The 19,990-nt window shown below is 52.8% G+C and overlaps 1 protein-coding gene across 4 annotated transcripts in view; it reads left to right on the top strand.

The window, feature by feature from the left end:
- The window catches only part of DCHS1 (dachsous cadherin-related 1), an 85,530-nt gene that overhangs the window by 57,631 nt on the left and 7,909 nt on the right, over positions 1–19,990 (top strand). For all 4 annotated transcript variants that reach the window (XM_083821715.1, XM_083821716.1, XM_083821717.1 and 1 more), the window contains 12 exons: positions 206–1,225; positions 1,410–1,597; positions 6,340–6,436; positions 6,618–6,775; positions 9,493–10,327; positions 10,636–10,875; positions 11,346–11,471; positions 11,775–11,984; positions 12,592–13,455; positions 13,886–13,999; positions 18,809–19,020; positions 19,203–19,357. In XM_083821715.1, coding sequence (XP_083677841.1) covers positions 206–1,225; positions 1,410–1,597; positions 6,340–6,436; positions 6,618–6,775; positions 9,493–10,327; positions 10,636–10,875; positions 11,346–11,471; positions 11,775–11,984; positions 12,592–13,455; positions 13,886–13,999; positions 18,809–19,020; positions 19,203–19,357 — 4,219 coding nt within the window. The remainder of the gene's footprint in view (positions 1–205; positions 1,226–1,409; positions 1,598–6,339; positions 6,437–6,617; positions 6,776–9,492; positions 10,328–10,635; positions 10,876–11,345; positions 11,472–11,774; positions 11,985–12,591; positions 13,456–13,885; positions 14,000–18,808; positions 19,021–19,202; positions 19,358–19,990) is intronic.

Raw genomic sequence — 19,990 nt, 5'->3', positions numbered from 1 at the left:
GTTCCAGTACTTGCTCTCACACATGCTTACATGTGTGTACACACACTTGTGCCCATGCACACAAGCATGCAGAGTGCTGCTCTGTATCTCCAGACCAGAGTCTGCCCTAGACAGCAATGTCCAACCCTGATGCTGTCTGTAGCAGGCTGTGGAGGAGGGCCAGGTACACAAATCATTCCTCCTGTCTTCATTTCCCTATCTGCAGGTCATGCCGATGACATCTTTTATTCCATCTCCTCGGGGGATCCTCATGGCTATTTTTCCATTGACTCTGGCTCTGGGCAGCTCCGCACCAGCCTGCCTCTTGATCACGAGTCTCAGGCAGTCCTCATTCTGGATGTCCAGGCCCGAAGTGGTTCACCCCCTGCCTATAGCAACACCCGTGTGAAAATCTCTGTGTCAGATGTGAATGACAATGCACCAGTGTTCCCAGCCACCTCTGACTCCATTCTGCTGCCAGAGGCCACAGAGCCTGGGACTACAGTGTACACTTTGCAGGCTGAGGACCGCGACAGCGGTGCCAATGGTCAGGTGAATTTTGAGCTGGTGTCAGGAGGTGATGGCACCTTCAGTGTTGAGCGCTCATCAGGGGCAGTGCGACTGATCGGAGCACTACAGTATGAAGCCAGCGCAGCATACAGGCTGGCCATTGTGGCCCGAGACAGTGGAGCTCCCCAGCTCAGCTCCACCTTCACACTCCTGGTGCATGTGCAAGCTGAGCATGACAATGGGCCCATCTTTGACACACTCACCTATCGTGTGGAGGTGCGGGAAGGTGTGCCTGTCTCCACTCGCTTCCTGCAGGTGCGGGCCCTGGCACGCGATGCAGAAGCCATGACCCTTACCTACCACTTGCGTGCAGATGGGGATGCTGCCAGCTTTGGCATCATGCCTGAGAGCGGTTGGCTATATGTCAAAAGTGCCCTGGACCGGGAGACACGGGACCTGTATGTGCTCACAGTGCTGGCATCAGCAGGAGGCAGTGCCACAGGGGGGGAAGGCCGGAAAACAGGCACCAGCACTGTACGAATCAGCATCACTGATGAGAACGACAACAGCCCTCGGCTGAGTGAGGAGCGTTACTTCTTCACTGTTCCTGAGAATCAGGCTCCTGGTAGCAGTGTGGGAAGGGTGATGGCAAGTGACCGGGATGCTGGACAGAATAGCCGTCTCACCTACCGTCTGCTCCAGCATGAGCCCAACTTCCTTATCCACACACAGACAGGTGAGAGTCCCCCTGGCTTCTTAGGCTGGGACTGGCTGGGCAAAATACCCAGGGCAGGTCAAAAGTGATGCAGGCCAGGCCAGTATCACAACAAATTAATCATCTTCCTACCCCTGCAGTGCTGGGCTCCCCAGCAACACACCTGAGCACAGGCCCTTCTCTAAAGAGGATTTCTCCCTCACAGGGGAGCTCAGCACCAAGCACAGCCTGGACCGGGAGCAGCAGTCCAGCTACCAACTGTTGGTGATTGTGCAGGATGGGGGAGCACCACCCCGCAGTGCCACAGGAACCATCTATGTCACTGTCCTGGATGAAAATGACAACACTCCTGCTTTCCTTCATGTGGCCAGTGGTCAGGAACTGCCTGTGCAGGTAGGTGCAGCAGGCTGAGGTCCTAGTGGGGCGGCAGCGTGGTAGCCTCTGGGCCTGGGGGCAGGTAGGGGAAGAGCACACAGTGGAGTCTCAGGGTGGGAGAGAAGCAGTCACAGGTTGCACCCATGCAGCAGCCAGGGCAGTCTGGCAAATCTGAGGGAGATGTGGTAAGATGGGCATGCCCTTGGGAAATAGAGGCCTCCTTGTACACAGAGTGGGGACTGCAAAGGGCTCTGGTGCCAATAGGACTGAGCAGCAGGCAGAAGCTCTTGGCTCACAGCTGCCTGCAAGGAGGAAAGGTGAAGGGGAACCCCAAACCTGAGCCAGCAGAGCCAGGAGTAAAACGCTCACAAGCATTTATCTTCTGGGTCTCAGGACTTCCAGCATAGCCACTGAGGTTTCTGGGAGGTCAAGAAAGCACTGCCCAGGTTGTTGAGAATCTTTGATGGGCTCCAACCCAGCTTTCCCTCTCAGTATGGCCTGGTGGCTGTGGTCACCCATGCTCCCAGTGTGGTATGGACTGAGCTATGTCTGTGCTGCTGAAGAAAAGTGGCAAGGACCAGACCTCATCTCCCAGCCCTGCTCTGCTGTGGCCCCTCTGGAGCAGCTTATGTGGCCAGGACACCAGCAGTGATGGAGGGCAAGGTGGGCGATGTAGACCCTGTCCTCAACTCTGTATGGAGTGGGGAGCACCTACAACTGAAAGGATGCATTTGCATGCATCCTTACAGCACTTCAGGCAGCCTGCTCAAAGCCACTTGTGTCCCACTGGGTTTTAAACATCCCGGTGATGGGAGCCTTTCCCGTGTTGCAGGTTCTGCCTGGGCCAGGCTGTGCTAGCTGGCCGCTGCTGCAGCTGGGAGGCCATTGACATGGCCTGGGGTGCCACGGCTCTGGTCAGGCCTGCACTGATGGTTACTGCTTCCCTTCCTGCTCCATCCACAGCTCCCCTTGCCCAGACTTTCTCGTGCCTGTCCAGCTGACACTCTGCGTGCAGAACTGGCAAGGCATGGACTGTATGATGGCATCTCTCAGGGCTTGGTGGAGGCAGGGGAAGGCGAAGTTAGTCTCATGCTCTCTCTGAGCACTGGCCTTTGGGTCACTCCTGCAGGCCAGGGCCAGCTGGCCATTACACTGCTGGGTGTAATAGAACAGGCTCTGCAGAATGGCATTGCTAGCACTCTCTGTCTGCAGTCTGCTGAATGTCCTTGCTCATGTGTGTGGACACCTGCAGCACAAGTGTGCTGCAGTGGATTCTAGCGTCTGGGCCATGAAACAGTGGGAGTGTTCTGCTGGAGCTCAGGTCTCTTCTCTTGCAAAGGTACCACAAAAGCATATGCATCCTTGAGGAGACACAGCAAGGCTGAGATGTATTTGGAGTCCTGAGGGCAGGTAAATGCAATGAGAGGAAGGAAGATGGGAGATGGCATTCATTGTTGCTAACTAGAAAGTGCTAATATACGTGGCAAAAAGCAATATGAATTTCACTTATATAGTGATGGGCTCTGAAATGGCAACTGAAGTCTAGGGAGAATCTCAGGGTATCACTGTAAATGCTTTTTGAAAATATCAGCTCAGGACTCAGCAGCAGTCAAAAAGGCGACTCAAATGCTGTGTTTTATTAGAAAAGGAACAGAGACTGAGAAAAAAACTCATCTCAAATTCTGTGTACACTCTGTTGTGCCTTCACAGACTCACTGAATCACAGAACGTTAGGGATTGGAAGGGACCTTGAAAGATGATCTAGTCCAATCCCCCTGCCGGAGCAGGAACACCTAAATCATGTCACAGAGGAACATGTCCAGGCGGGTTTTGAATGTTTCCAGAGAAGAAGACTCCACAAGCCCCCTGGGCAGCCTGTTCCAGTGTTTTGTCACCCTCACCGTGAAAAAGTTTTGTCTCATATTTAAGCGGAACCTCCTATGTTCCGGCTTACATCCATTGCCCCTTGTCCTATCACTGGGTGTCACCGAGAAAAGCCTGGCTCCATCCTCCTGACACTCGCCCTTTACATATTTATACATATATATATATATGTATATGTTTACATATACATATTTATACATATCAACGTTAATAAGGTCACTCCTGTGACCTCTTCTCCAAGCTAAAGAGACCCAGCTCCCCCAGCCTTTCCTCGTAAGGAAGATGCTCCACTCCCTTAATCATCCTTGTGGCTCTGCGCTGGACTCTCTCAAGCAGTTATTATATTCATTCCACTGAGTAAGCAATAGTGCTATAAAAGGCTCAGAAAAGAGTGTTAATGTGATCTCTAGCAGATAATGGCTTCCATGCAGAGAGAAAATACTTGAACGTTCTTTGGCATGATAGATACTGCAGGAATATGACAGAGGTGTGCATTGAGTGGCACAGAGGGAGTCATGGGGAAATTAGAGGTTGTACTTTTCACAATACAAGAACTAGGCAGCTTCATAGGAAATGACCGGGCAGCAGGTTTAAAATAAACAAAGGCAGTACTTTTTCATGCAGAACATAATTAAAATGTGAAATCATTGCCAAAAGTTGCATGGGCTCAAAGTTAGATGAATTCATGGAAAGAAAAAAATCCATCAAAGGCTGTTGAACAAAAGTACGATCTGTGGCTCAGGAAGTGACTTAGCCACAGACTGCTGGAAGCTGGGAAGGTTTCACAGGAGAATTATTCCATACGTACCCTACTTCTTGCATCTTCTCTATCCACTGCCAGCCACTGTTTGAGTTGTGCCTCTAGTTGAGACAATTCTCTCTGGACCAGGTTGGTATTTGCAGCAGCCTTCTTAGAGGGTTGAAAATCTGACCTGGACAAGCCTGCCTGGTGGTAATTTTACTAAGGTGGAGGTTTTTGCAGAGGCAGGACCACTTCTATTGCTATTTATTTCTCTGTTTGTGCACCTGAAATGACATTTGTAATGGAGCCTGTGTGGATGCTGATTTTTTAACTCACCCACTGAGTCACTGCTTTCCTCAAGTGGGGTTTGATTTCTGGTGGACGGGCAGTGTGACCATGTGCATGAAGTTGGAGCCCCTTGTAGCTTGGTTGCAGGTGATTATGAACAGCATGGGGGCAAGCCCTGTCCCAGCCTGCTACAGAGAAGGGCTTGGAAGGGGCCTCCTAAGCATGGCCCTGCTCAGAGGTGTCCACATAGATAGTCCTTTTCATAAACAGCTGAGCTATATTTAGAAGGTCCTCTGCCTCCATCACTGCTGTAAAATGCTGTTCCAGATTCCTTGATCTGGTAGTTAGAAACCATCTCTTAATTTCCAGCCTAAACTAATTTCTGACCACTTTATACTCATTTGTTCTTGTGCCAATATTGTGTTTTTGCTTAAATAGCTCCTCTCTCTCCTTGGAATTTCCCTCCCCTTTCCTCAGTATTTACAGAGTGCAGTCACATCACTCTTTGGCCCGGCTAAACAAGTCCAGCTCCTCTGGTTGTTGTCCCCCTCCGCCCCCGCTCCCCCTCTGTGAGCGCCACCAGCGTGGTGCCAGCAGCTTGTGCAACATTAACACTTGCCTCCTCTCAAAAGCTTGCAGACTCTTTCCTTGGACTCTTTCTTGGATTGTGTTTGTCCTGTGTATGCATGCATTGAAGCAGTACCACACAGAGATCAGAGAGCACAGCTGGGTCTGTGAGGGCGATTTATGCTGTAGGATGTGAATTTGGTCTGTGACAGCATCGTACTGGTGAGAAAGGGATCACAGAATCTGTGCCAAGTGGGGTGCCTGCTCTACTGGTGAGGTGTTGATGGGTGCAAATAGCGCTGGAGGAGAGACGGGTCTGCCAGCAGGTGTGGGTTGTTTGCTGAGGGTACCCCTAACGCTGATGGATGGTGAGGGGCCGTAATGGGAATGTGTCTACTTCCATAACTATCCATGGAAGGAGTGAATAATTATCCATTAGGATAGTTATCCACTAAAGGAGCCGGCGCTCTTAGTCATATGGTCTGAATTTTTGGGGGTTAGACCTGCGTGGTGCCAGGAGTTGGAGTCGATGATCCTTATAGGTCCCTTCCAACTCGGGATGTTCCATGATTCTATGATTCTAGGAGTTTCCATGCAATGCTGTTATGTGTGGCCTCTGTCAGGAAGCATAGAGTGTAGTGTTAGCTGAGGATGTGCATAATTCATGCCTTAAAGGTACTGTGATGCACTGGCACAGAATGGTAGTCTTAAGTGCCCGCAGACAGCCAGTCAGTAGTGCTAACTAGAAGCAAAGGAGAGAAGGGAAAAGCCCTAGGAGTCGGGGTGTTTGGGTGCAGGAAGAACTGCCCGATGCATTTCCAGTGATCATGAATTGCCCTGGGCTGGCTGGTGGGAACTGAGGGGACCCTTTCCATTGCCAGGGTGAGTGGCCTCTGCACTAGTCAGAGCTTGAACATTTCCATTTGCCTCCAAAGGGGTCAAGTGGGGGCAGAGGGGATTTTCTTTGCTGCAGAGGCCTTGGGTGTAACATTGGTGAAGTGTCCCTCCATCACCCTGCAGCTCACTGCTGCAGCATGTGCCAAGGCTGCCAAGCTGCATTAAGCTGGGCGGCACAGGGGGATGGCAGGGCAGGACCTCCGTCTGCCTGCTTGGCTGCAAACTTCCCCATGTTGTGCAGACTCAGGTCTTGGCTGGGGGGCTGTGCCCTGGGCAAGGTGCAGGACGGGTGTAGGAAGACACAGATGCTGTGCTTGGGGTCTGTGGGAATGCTCTGGAGGATGCCCTGTGCCACTCAGCTGCTCTCTGGGCTGTGCTGCAGGTGCTGGAAGAGAAGCCGTCGGGACTTCTCGTTGCCTCCCTCCAGGCCAAGGACCCTGACGAGGGTGAGAATGGGACCATCACCTACTCACTAATAGGTACGAGCTGCTGACCTGGCTACCTGGCACTGTTCTCTCTTGTGCAGCCATGACCCTTGTGGGCAGATGGGTGACCACTGCCCCAGCCCTGTCATGCCACAGTCCTTCCTCCATCCCAGCATGTCCTCTGCCCCTCCCTCCTCTCTGCCTCTCCCTGCAGCATTTCACCTTCTCTCTGCAGGAGCCTGGGCAGAGCGTTTCACACTGCACGTGGCCACTGGAGAGCTGCGGACTGCCACAGTGCTACGCCGGTCTGACCGTGCCGAGTATATCTTCACTGTGACAGCCAGTGACCAGGGCACGGTGCCCCGCAGTACCTCGGCCATCATCCGCATTCAGGTATCCAGCACCCCAGCTCCCTGTACCATCCACTCCTTGCTCATCTCTTGGAGGACACCATTCAGCTACTTGGCAGCCTTCCTCCATACCCTTCTTGCCCTCCACCACCTCCATCCCAGGGCACCCTCTGCCCTTGCTCAACTGTTGCTCCGGCCCCACCATTGTGGTGCAGAATATGGGATGGGAAGAGACTAGCTGCCACTCATTCGTAAATGCTCTCATTCATAAAGTGGTCAGCATCAGCACTGGTAGTAAACATTTGTCTTCTCCAGACTGGGATAGCCATACCAGTCCTACCCATGTTGTTGCAGAGACAACCTTAGAAGTCTCCTGCCCAGAGGCATTAATTCTTCCCAGCATCTACTGAAAACATTTCTCCTGATGTGCAGGAATTTCTTCATGTATGCATAGCTTTGGCACTCACCGTCTGGTGTGTTAGCTCAGATAGCTGAATCCTTTCTCTGTTGTTAGTAATGAATTTAATTTTACAGCAGAGACTCTGGTTCCCCCACAGTCAATGCACTTTCACAGTACACCATTGCACATCCTGTCCCCATTGTTGCAGTTCCCATGGTCACTCGACTCTCTTCGTTTGATGTTCTGTTCTTTCTCTATGCTGGCAGTGCCCTCTAACTCTGTCAGCAAACCTTTAACGTACACAGCTTTCTTTTATTATTATATTAAATTAGATCTACTGTGTTTCCTTTGTGTTTGAGGATAGAAGTACTGTGTTAGCCTGGCACATCTGCCTTTAGCCATTCCGCAATACGTTTTAAAACTATTTCCTTTTTATGCCATGTCTAACTGTTCTTGTTTTTCAAGTTCTTCCTCGGCCTTCAAAGTACTGAGACCAGGCTGACATGCTTTTTGTCCCTGAAGTGCTTGTTTGCATGCCCATAACGTAGCTATTTGCTTGGCAGTCACTAGTTCTGATACTCCTCTGAGTTGACAGTTTTGGTGGACTTTATTTTTCCCCAGCTCCTTGACAAGACTGCACTGAGTTCTTCAACATGTTTTCCCTTCAGATGACACTATTACTTTTCTCTCACTCCTGTACATCATCCCTGAATTAACTTCACAATCTTTAATAAAAGTAGTAATAGTATTTATTTATCTTCAGGTCACACTAGGTTGTCTTTCTTCTCTGTACCTCTCATCTGAATGAGCATTACCTCTCTTCTTGCCCACTCTTGCTTATGTTTTGCAAAATTGTTTCTGCTGGCATCTGTTTCTATTACAGTGTCTAACCCAATCACAGAATCACAGCATGGCTGAGGTTGGAGGCATCTGGTCCAACCCCACCCTGCTCCAGCAGGGCCACCCAGAGCCACTTGCCAACGACCACATCCAGGTGGCTTTTGAAGATCTCCATGGATGGAGACTCCACCACCTCCCTTGGCAGCCTCTTCCATTGTCTAACCACCCTTTCACTGAAGATTTTTTTCTAAAAAAAAGTCTAGTATTAGTATTAATCTAGTATTTTAATTAATTTAATTAATTTAATTAATCTAGTATTAGTATTAATCTAGTATTAGTATTTAATCTAAACCTCCACTGGTGCAACTTGAGGCCATTTCCTATTTCCTGTTGCTTGTTACTTGGGGGAAGAGACTGACCCCCCACACTACAACCTCCTTTGAGGTAGTTGTAGAGAGTGATAAGGTTTCCTCTGAGCCTCCTTTTCTCTAGGCTAAATAACCCCAGTTCCCTCAGCCATTCCTCATAAGATTTGTTCTCTAGATCCTTCACCACCTTCATTGCCTTTCTTTGGACATGCTCCAGCACCTTGATGTCTTTCTTGTAGTGAGGGGCCCCAAGCTGAACTCAATGCGGCCTCACCAGAGCTGAATACAGAGGAACAATCACTTCCCTAGTCCTGCTGGCCACATTATTTCTGATACAAGCTAAGATGTCACTGGCCTTCTTGGCCACCTGAGCACACTGCTGGCTCATGTTGAGTCTGCTATCAACCAATACCCCCAGGTCCCTTTCTGACAGGCAGCTTTCCAGCCACTCTTCCCCCAGCCTGTAGCATTGCATGGGGTTTTTGTGACCCATAGGGTAGGACCCAGCACTTAACCTTGTTGAACTTCATACAGTTGTCCTCGACTCATCAATCCAGCCTATCCAGATCCCTCTGTAAAGCTTTCCTACCCATGAACAGATCAACACTCCCGCCCAACTCTGTGTCACCTGCAAACTTATTGAAGGTGCACTTACTTCCCTTGTCCAGATCATTGATAAAGATATTAAAAAGAACTGGCCCTAATACTGAGCCAAGAGGGATGCAACATGTGACCAGCCTCCAACTGGAAGGTAGACAAGGTTCACAGCCTTGTGCTCAGTGCCTCCTCTTTCATCACTGGGTGCCACAGAAAAGAGCCAGGCTCCATCTTCCATACACCCTCTATTCAGATATTTATATACATTGATCTACCTGAGCCTTCTCTGCTCATTCAGCAGCTCTGTCTGTCCTTACCTACTCTAGTTCCCCAGGTGAAGCTTGTCTTTCATCCTGTCAAGCCTGTGCTCATTCTCAGCATGTTTTTCAAGTTGTTACTCATCTGTTAGGCCACGAGACCTGTGACCTTGCCTTCATACACCTGCACTCCTCAGGCCCCATGTCCACTGGCTCCCCCAAGAGCCCCCCTCCCCACCCCACCTCCCCAACATGCAAGATCCTGGTATGCACCCCTGATTGCTGCCTCTCCTCTCAGGTGCTGCCATCCTCCCGTGTGCTGCCCCGGCCCGATGCCACCGTGCTGACACTGCACCCTCTCGAGGGGGTCAAGCCAGGGTCTGTGATCGGCTCAGTGGCACCCCCAGATGCCCCTGCACGAGGACAGCTGACCTACACAGTGGTAGGAGGTGGTGGGGATGGCACCTTTGTTGTTGACAGTGTGACAGGGGAGATCTACGCTGCCCAGGAGCTGGATTATGAAGCCGGGGCACGGCACATGCTTCAGGTGAGTGCTGAGGACACTCAGCATGGCTATCCTTCCAGCCGACTGGTGCTGGTACAGATCCATGTGCAGGACTGCAATGACCAGGCACCCACCTTCCCTGAAGACCCCATCACCATTGTGGTGCCCGAAAACGTGCAGGCTGGTTCGTCCATCTTCACCTTCCAGGCGCTGGATGGGGATGGCGTAGGCCCCAACAGCCAGGTGCGCTATGCCCTACTGCGCCAGGAGCCCCCTGGGGCCCCCTTCCAGCTTGACAGCCGATCAGGACTGCTGACCCTTCGCCAGGGCCTTGACCGGGAGGCTGCTGCCTCCTTTCTCTTGGTGGTGGAGGCCACAGACCAGGCACGCAATGTCAGCCAGCGCCGCTCGGCAGCTGTGACGGCCCGTGTGTTTGTGACTGACGAGAATGACAATGCACCCGTGTTTCTGTCACCTGCTGCTGTCAGCGTCATGGAGGATCAGCCAACTGGGTTCGTGGCTCTGCACGTGGTGGCCCAGGACAACGATTTGGGAGAGAATGGGCGAGTGAGCTACTCGTTACGAGCAGGCAACAGTGATGGCCGCTTCCACCTTAACCCCAGCACTGGTGAGGGCCTGGGAGGATGCAGGGTGGGCAGCAGCAACAGTGGGAACGTGGGGTCTGAGGAGGGTGCAGGCACATGTGGGGATGTAGCATGGTGCACAGAAGGAGAGTGTGGGCTGGGGAGTACAGATCACCTGGAGGTAAGAAGGACTTAAGGGGTGTGGACAGCCCCAGGCATAGCACCTGGCTGGTGTGACCTTGCTGTCTCTCAAGCTCACCCCAATGCCTGCAGCCTTGTGACAGCTCTGTCCTGGGAGCGGTTGGCCCTGATGGCATGCGGTCCCAGATCATCCCTCTCCCCCTGTCTGCAGGTGCGCTCTCTGTTGTGCGGGCGCTGAACCGGGAGGAGGTGGTGCAGCACAACCTGACTGTGGTAGCCACAGACCATGGCTTCCCACGCCGCTCGGCCACACAGCTACTCTCTGTGCTGGTGCTGGATGTCAACGATGAGGCTCCCAGTTTTGAGAAGCCTGAGTATGAAGCGCACATCATGGAGAACCTGCCAGCTGGCAGCCCTGTACTGCAGGTGCTGGCCACAGACCGGGACCTGGGTGAGGATGCAGGGCAAGGGTGAGCTGCCCAGTTTGGTCAGGAGCCCTTCTGGGGATGCAACTTGCAGGACGAGGTGCATTCTGCTCCCTCCCATCTGGTTTGGAGAGCCTGGGTGACCATGGAGGGAGGAACCATCACCTGGCCTGGTAAAGAGGGATGGGATGGACCCTGGGAAAAGCTGAGAATGAGAACAGAGATTGATTCCCTTTGCTTCCCAAGTCAATGGGCTTTGTTTCTTGGAGGTTCCTTGTCCCATTTTCCCTTCCACAAGCTGGACTGGGCTGGGACCTCCCTCCACTACACATCTCTACCCACACCTTTACTTGGCAGGCAGCAAGAACATCCTCCTCCATAGTCTGTCTGCCCCCTGGATGGGAAGGCTGAGGGGAAGGAGGTGCAGGGCTGGGAGCCAAGTGAGAGGTTCTTGGCATTGCTGCTGGGCTGCCCTCAAATGTACTCCTCCCTGCAGGTGCCAATGGGCAGGTGACCTATGGGGGTCTCTCTGGGGGACCATTCTCCATCCACCCACAGACGGGGCTTATTGTCACCACACATGCCCTGGACCGGGAGGAGCAGGAGCAGCATGTGCTGATGGGTATGTCTGTGCTAGTGCATGAAAGGGAGCAGCAGACATGGCAGGGTGGGTTATAGGTAGCACAGAGGAGACAGATGGGTGCTCCTCACTGCTGGGAAAGGGTGGTGTTGCGAGGCGGGAAGGCCATGGGAAGTGATGAGGGATTGCAGAGCATGCAAGGTTGTTGGGTGGTTTGAGCATGTAGGAATGCCAGTGATCCCATGCATGTCTCCCCTGTGATTGTCTGTGACTTGCATGTGACAGCCTTGGTAGTAGCTCCCAGTTAGCAGGGTACTCTGCAGCACTCTTGCTGTGTTCCTGCAGTCTATGCACGGGATGGTGGCCTGCCCCCCAACCTCTCCAAGGCAACTGTGCGGATAACAGTAGGGGATGAGAATGACCACACACCACACCTAGAGAGTGAATCCTGTTCTGTGGAGGTCCCTGAGAACCAAAGCTGTGTCGCACTCTACACCCTGCGGGCCACCGATCCTGATGGAGGCGAGAATGGGCGCTTGGAGTACCACGTGGCAGGTGAGGAGCATAGGGACAAAGAGAGCTCTGTAGTTTCATTCTTGGTGGTGGGTAGCAGCTGTTCACCCAGGCTTGCTAGGAGCTCTTGGAAGCATCGTCTGTGGCAATTCCCGTTCCACATCAGCTCTCTCCTGCTCCAGACCGTGTGTTGCTGCTCCTTCCTCTCATCCCTCTAGTTTCACTGCCCCCAGTAAAGAGCACCTCAGAATGTGCACAGGCCACATTGCCTCATTCCCCAGGCTCTCTCTGGTTCCTCAGGCTCAAATTAGTTCCACACCTCTCTTGCCTGCTCTGGCCTGTTGAATTTACAGATAGTTAAGTAAAATGTCTTTGTTGTTACACCAGGCATTATCTGTGGCAACAGCACTGCTCTGTGAGCTGGTGGATCCAGTTCTTACACGTACACACACAGATCTGGACCAGGGAGTTTCAGTCCCACTTAAATCCCACCAGGGACTTACAAAGAACAGCTCACTCTACCCTCTCTGGCAGGCCACACTGGGATGGACTTCATACTGTCCCTCCAGGCAGCATAGGTCAGGTCCCTCCTTGTGCCAACCTCAAGTTACAATAATGCTGTCTTGCTGTCCCCTCTCTTCTTTTCCAGATGGAGACCCTGGGCAGGATTTCATCCTAGACCCTGTCTCTGGTGTCCTCTCCACTGCACGTGCTCTTGACAGGGAGCAAGTTGCTTTCTACACCCTCACAGTGGTGGTGCAAGACCATGGCACCCCTCCGCGCAGTGCCACCATGTCAGTGAACGTGCGGGTGTTGGACCTAAATGACAATGCACCTGTTTTTGCTCAGGCCAGCTATGTGGTGGAGGTGCCAGAGGACTTGCCTGTTGGTGCCCTGGTTCTGCAGCTGGAAGCTGAGGACCCTGATGAGGGCACCAACGGGCAGGTTACCTACTACCTGGGCAATGAGTCACTGGGCATGTTCCAAGTAGAACCACAGAGCGGGCGCATCAGAAGTGCCCAGCCACTGGACCGGGAGCGCCACACCAGTTACAGCTTCCTTGCGAAGGCTGTGGACTCAGCACCATGGGAACCCAAGAGTGCAGCTGTGCGGGTCATGGTCACGGTGCGGGATGTTAATGACCATGCTCCTGCCTTCCTGCACAGCCCGCTGACTGTCAACTTGTCTCGCCACACATCACTCAAGCAGGTTGTGGCCACCATGAGGGCAGAGGACAGGGATGCAGGTGCCAACGCCTCCATCCTGTATCGCCTTGCCACCCCCAACTCTGCATTCGCAATCAACTCCTACACAGGGGATATCCAGCTGCTGCAGCCCCTGGGCTCACTCAGCCAGCGCCAGCGGACTCTTTTCATCCTGGCCACAGATTTGGGGCAACCTGCACTTTCCTCTACTGGTGTGGTGGTGATCCATTTGCAGGAAGAGCCCTACCGGGGGCTGCGCTTTCCCCGGAGCACCAGTGAAGTGGCCCTGCCAGAAAATGCTGCCCCAGGTATCAGCTGAGCAGAGTGCCCAGCACAGGCTGGGACGAAATGGGAGAGGATGGGGAGGAAGGGGGATGTTTAGACTGGGGAGAACTGCAGAGTTTTTGGAAGTCATCATGCTTTGTGTAGATCCAGGGGATAGCAGGGCCTGACTGGTGCCCAGGGCACTGAGGGTGGTAATCCTGTGGGTCACAGGTGCACAGATGCTCCTGGAAGGTCTGCAGGGTTCAGTGAGACCATAGAAGGGCCGCAGACAGGCCCCAGAAGTCCTGACTCTCAGCTCAGAGTTTACCATTAGATCTCACCTCCTTTGGCAGCAGTATCCTCAGGCGGGGCCATGTTCCTGTGGTACAGCATGTGCTGCCCACCAACCACCCTGACCTCTGGCACCTGCCCTGAGACTCTGCTGCCCCTTCAACATTGTTCCCTCCCTTACAGGTACTGCTGTCGCTAGCATCCAAGCTGTGCACACAGGGGGCTCTTCTGGGCGCATCACATACAGCATCATCAGTGGCAACGAAAAGAATGCTTTCCTTATCCAGCCCAATTCAGGTACAGCAGCAGGACCACTTGGGGAAGCAGCAAGGGAAGGTCACTTGTGCTCTGTCAGTGCCTGCTCAGCTATCACAAATCTCAGAGCCCTCCAAAGGCACAGGAACAGTCTACACCTCTACCAGTAAATTTAATGGTATTAGGATTTGGACATAGACACTATCCCATCATTGTCCAGAGGTTGCTAACACAGCTCTTAGCATAATTTTGGTCCCTGCTAACTGGATCTTTCCCCAAAAAATTCGCAGGCCCAGTTCAAAAGTTAGCAGAGGCCAGGGCCATTGCTAAGAGGCAACCTGGGTGCAGCCCTGGCCTTAGATGGCAAGATCAGCTAAATGAGACATCCTGTGTTGGGGCCTTAGAGGTGTGCATGCAGCTGCCGTGACTACAACGCTGCTGGGGATTGATGGCTGTCTCTGTATGGTCCCAAAGGTGACAACAAATGGGGAACCACTCAGTCTCCCATGGGCATTTCTAAGGTGTATTTCTAAGAGCCGTCCCTCTGCACCACTATTCCCTGAGCAGTGAGTGGGTGCTGAATATAGTAGAGGTGCTAGTGGCTGGCTGGTAGCCCAGGCAGAGCAGTGAGGCAGATTGCAGGATGCTGCCCAGTGATGCTGGGCAAGCATTGTTTGCACCATGAGCTTCAAAGGACAGCATTTGAAAGGCTGCGTATCCCTTGACATCGCGGAAGTCCTGGCTGAGGGTAGGGTGAGGGGTGCCTTGCTGTGACATTGGTGCTTGCTCTGTAGTTTAGAAGAGGCTGGGGTATGAAAAAGTCCCCAGAGCCTAGAGGTCAACTTGGAACTTCTTGAGAAAATGCCATTCTCTTGTGGTCTGATGGATGGTTGGGGTTGGAAAAGGGTTCTGGGCTGTCAAAGGTCTTTCTGGCCACAGTGCTTGTGCCCTCTGCAGCCTCTGGCCACTGTGCAGGCCCTTGTGAGCCATCCATGGTATGGCACGGCATGCAAAACATTAGCACCATGATTAATGACTGGCCACTGGAAGCCACAGTGACTGTGGCAGCCCACTGTCATCACTGTACCTTCAGCTGCCATAGAGTATCCTCAGCACCCTGGTGTCACTGCAAGCCACTCACCACCCTGTGCTTCTGCTGTGAGCAAGCCACAGCATGGACACAGGGATCACTGGGAAGAGGCCAGACCAGGACACAGCATGTCAGGAAGGGTGTCGCAGCCCAGAGGAACCTGAGCTGCAGCTACCGGCTTCCTGCTACAGCTTTGCAGCATGGCAGCTGCCCCAGGAGGCCTGACCTGCAGGGCTTCTTGCACCCTGGCTGCCCAGAGGGCCGGATGCCACCTTGCAGTGAAGCAATGTGCACAGTTTGACTGCTACTCCTCCATAACTTGGTGCATGCCAGCATCTGAACTCACCCCAATTCTAAACTGAGCTCAGGGACTGATACTCAGCAGTTCCTGAAACCCCGAGTCAAAGGGCAGATGCAAGAGATTCCCAGTCAAGCTCACAGAGGTCTTTGTGGAGAGTGGCTGTGCTCAGGGCTGGTCCTCTGTGTGCTCTCGGTCCCAGGGATTTCCACCTGTGCAGGAGCAGTTTTAACACAGTGCCATAGGAGTCTGCCTGTCTGAAGCTGGCGTTCAGAAGTGAGCATTTGGTATCAGTGGCGCTGCTATGTCTGTGAAACGCAGGAGGGGCTGACAAGGGTGGCACCTTGGCTAATTCCTTCTAGTCCCTGTGCCAGCAGTCAGTCTACCAGGTGTCTTAGCCAATGCCTACAGGGCTGCCATTATAGTCAGGAGATGAAAGCAACCCCCAATGTCCAGGCTGCTCACAGAGCCATTCCTTGTCTCCTCCATATGGTTCACGGGCAGGCTGTCCGAGAACAGTAGCTGCCTGGATCTGCCCCTGAGCAGATCCGGTACAGTACCACCACCACTGCAGCAGCTCAGGTCTGAAACCCCATGCAGACAATGCAACCGGGACAGACCTCACACAGCCCCTCTCCTTCCCTTTGCTTTTCCACCCAGCTCTGCAGCGAGACCCTCTCTACTGCACAGGGATCTTGTTCCCCAGTGCAGGAGGCTGAGACCTAGTGGAATCAGTCACGCAGTGATACCCCTCTTCCTGATGTCCTGGGCAGTATGAGCAAGGCACTGCTACACTGTGCATGGCTGTGGCACTGGTCTGCACAGCGAGATGTGATGGTGTGCTGCAGGAAGGCCTGGTAAGGGTAACAGAATGGCACCCCACATGCACCTCTGTGATACCAGTCCTTTCACATCCCTTCTTGTCTGTGTTTGGGCCATGTCTGCCAGTAGTGCCCTGAACACCCTGGACACATCCTGGTTGCACCTCAGTTGCTGTGGCAGTATCACTTCATCTCAGTGAGGAAACATTTCCCTCCAGCAAAGTGCCCAGAATACGTTTTTTTTTCCCTTAAAACACGGTCCTTCTCAAGTACCATGCATCCATCTGTGAGACACTTCCCTGCTTTCTCCCCACGCAAGGGGCCGTATGCTATGACTAGATGTGGGGTGCTGCAGCACCACAGTGAGGGAGGGGGCTGGCACAGCACGGCTCCCAGCCCTGCACCAGTTGCCTAGGCCCCTGACCTTCAGCTCTGCTGTAACAAGCCAGTGCATAGGCACCAGTCCTTCACTGTCCTCAGCCATCCCAGGCTTATCTCCTCTCCAGGGAAAACCAGAGTTTTGTCCACAGGCCCTGTGTGAGAGCTTAGTGCTGGAGAGGGACTCTTGCTCACTGGATTACACACCAAAGTGCCTGACCAGAGCAGGGAAGGCCAGAAGCATCCTGAGCCGCACGCAACAGTGCCTTGGGCTCTACTATTCCTGTCCAGGGCAAGAACAACCCCTCAGATGGAGAACTGCTGCTGCTGGCTACTTTCCTTGCATTCGTCCTGGGTCAAGCCAGCCCTGGAGGCAGGGCCTGCCCTGCAGCCAAACAGTACCAGAGGGCCCGGGGCTACCCAGCTGGCTCCCAGCCCTTGGATTGCAGGTGGTGAGCATACAGCTGCTCTCCAAACCAGGCTGCCATTCTGATCACTATAACCAGTGTCTTCTATTCCTGGATGTATGGCCTGTGTGCATTGGAACTCATGCAAAGCTGTTAGCAGAGCCCTTAGAAGCCAAGCTTGTCCAAGGCAACATAGCTGTTCTGCATGGCTGATATTGCATCCCTGTCGCCCAACTAGTTCACCCAGTGGTTGCCTGTAGAGGCTGAAACGAGCTGCAAAGAGAGCGTGGCTCTCTCAGTGTGTAAACACATGTCTGGATGTCCAGGCCCAAAGAGTCATTATGAATGGAATTAGATCCAGTTGGAGTCTAGTCATAAGTGGTGTTCCCTAGGGCTCAGTACTCGGGCCGGTTTTGTTTAATATCAATGATACTGATGAGGGGATTGAGTTCACCCTCAGTAAGTTTGCAGATGACAGCAAGTAGGGTGGGAGTGTTGATCTGCTTGAGGGTAGAAAGGCTGTGCAGAGGGATCGGGCAAGCTAGGCCGTGTCCAGTTGTATGAGATTCAACAAGGTTAAATGCCATGTGCTACACTTGGGTCACAGCAAACCCATGCAGTGGTATAGGCTTGGGGAAAATTGACGGAAAAGCTGCCCAGCAGAAAAGGACCTGGAGATGCTGCTCGACAACTGGCTGAATATGAGCCCACAGTGTGCCCAGGTAGACAAGAATGCCAAGGACATCCTGGCCTGCATCATAATGCAGCCAGCAGGACTAGGGAAATGATTGTCCATCTGTACTCGGCACTGGTGAGGCTGCACTTCAAATATCATGTTCAGGTTGGGACCCCTCACTGCACTAAGGACATTGAGTTGCTCAAGCGTGTGCGGAGAAGAGCAACAAAGCTGGTGAAGACTAGAAAACAAGACATATGAGGAGCAGCTGAGGTAACTGGGGCTGTTTAGTCTGCAGAAATGAGGTTGCAGCAAGAAGGGTGTTGGTTTCTTTTCTCAGGTCACAAGAGATAGGATGCGAGGCAATGACCTCAAGTTGTGCCAGGGGACATTTAGATTGGATATTGGGAAGAATTTCTTCACAGGAAACATGGAACAGGTGCCAGGGCACACTGATGTTCATGTTGAGCCTGCTGTTGACCAGCACCCCCAGAGCCCTTTCTGCTGAGCTGCTCTGTGTCCACTCATCTCCCATTCTATTCCTGTGTCCAGCATTACTCTGTCCCAGGTGCAGAACCCAGCATTTTCCTTTGTTGAACTTCATGCTGTTGCTGATCACCCAATACTCCAACCTATCTTAGATCTATTTTAGTAGACCTTTGAGGGTGCCTACTACCTTCTTAGGTGGGACAGCAATACTCTGTCATTGCCAGATCCGATGTGTACAGTGGCTCAGGATGGTAAGACTGGGAGTCTGTCCTGAGGCTCCTAGCAGACGAACTGCTGGCAGGTCCTTCAGTGCCTTTTTATGGATTCAGCCTAGACAAATAGCTGTAGTTAGCTCCACATTATGGGGCTTGACACGGGGCAGTTCTTTTCTAAACTGGCAATACCAGATGGTGTCTCCAGTGGGTGGACTATTGCATGCTTTAATGTAAGTGGAAGCTGTCTGTCCTGAGTAGTGTTCAGGATTTATCACCAGAGCAGCTCACCAGAGCTGATGAGAAGGCTTTCAGTTTGGAGAGGGCTCAGAGGAGCTCAGTATGCTATTTCTCTCTATTTGAGAACGGATGGATGGGCAGAGGGATGGGTTGAGTGTAAGGGAACAAAAGAGAAGATGGGGGCTGGGTGTGCTGGTGCATCACTCACCCCCTCTCCCCCTGACCCTGCTGTTTCCCCAGGTGCCATCTCAGTTCAGGACTCCAGCAGCCTGGATTTCGAGGCCAGCCCCCGGCTGCGCCTTGTGGTCCAGGCAGAGACAGCAGCTTCCTTCAGCTTTATGGCCATAAACCTTAACCTGCAAGATGTGAACGACAATTTGCCACGCTTCCAGCTGCAGAACTATGTGGCATTCATCTGGGAATCACAGGGCTATGACTCCCCAGTCATCCAGGTAGCACTGGGGGCACAAACAGGGACATCCGGGCCCCTGGCTGCCCGTGCCAGGGTGAGGAGGTGGGGGGCTGTGCCATGGGCCTGGGGCTGGCACCTATAAATCCATAGGTCTGGCCTTGGAGGGCTGTGGTTTGTAGGACTCCACAACTGCACTGCTGAATCTCTCTTGTGGCTTTGCAGGTCCTGGCAGATGATCTGGATCAGGGAGTGAATGGGCAGGTGACTTATGCCATTAACCAGTCCCTACCAATGACAGGCTTGTACCACATCGATCCTCAGACCGGCACTATCACTACTGCTGCCATCCTGGACAGGGAGATCTGGTCACAGACCCGGTGAGTAGGGCCGGACCAACTTGTACCATAGGTATGAGAGGGGCATAGGAGCAGCATCCCCAAGGCTGCAGAGGATAGTCTGTTACTTGGTGCCACCCAAAGCCATTGCCAAACAACAGCAGAAACTCGGCCTTAGTAGTAGCATGGGTAGCAAATGGCACTGAGGGCATGGCAGATAGTCTTGAGATGAGCCTGTGCTCTGTTCAGCCTGGATGTCACAAATCTGAAAAGACTGTGAAGGGGGCAGTGGACTCTTCAGTAGCTGCATCCATTCTCTTTCCTGCCTGCTCAATCCAGACCATATCTGTTCAGTCCCTTCCCACTCCCACACATTGCACCCTCCTGCCCTGCCACATGCCCTCCGGAAGCTATGCATCAGCCTCAGCCCTCTTGCAAGTCCCTCTGCATTCACCCCAAGTCCTCGGTCCCTCACCGCATGTGCACATTCTTGACATCCTCCAGTGAGCCTAACCACAAGTATGTAAGATGATGACAAACACTACAAACCATGAATTTAAGTCCTCCCCTACCTTTTTATACATGCATGGTTCAGATACAAGGAAGAACTTCATCCACCTCACCAAGGCTATGTTCCCGCTGTCATGTGCATGCTTCAAATCTCTCTTCACTCTT

The sequence above is a fragment of the Anser anser genome (genome assembly GCF_964211835.1).
Source record: "Anser anser genome assembly, chromosome: 1".
NCBI classification, from domain to species: domain Eukaryota; kingdom Metazoa; phylum Chordata; class Aves; order Anseriformes; family Anatidae; genus Anser; species Anser anser.
The sequence above is the reverse complement of the archived record's forward strand: the minus strand, read 5'-3'. Positions and strand labels throughout refer to the sequence as shown.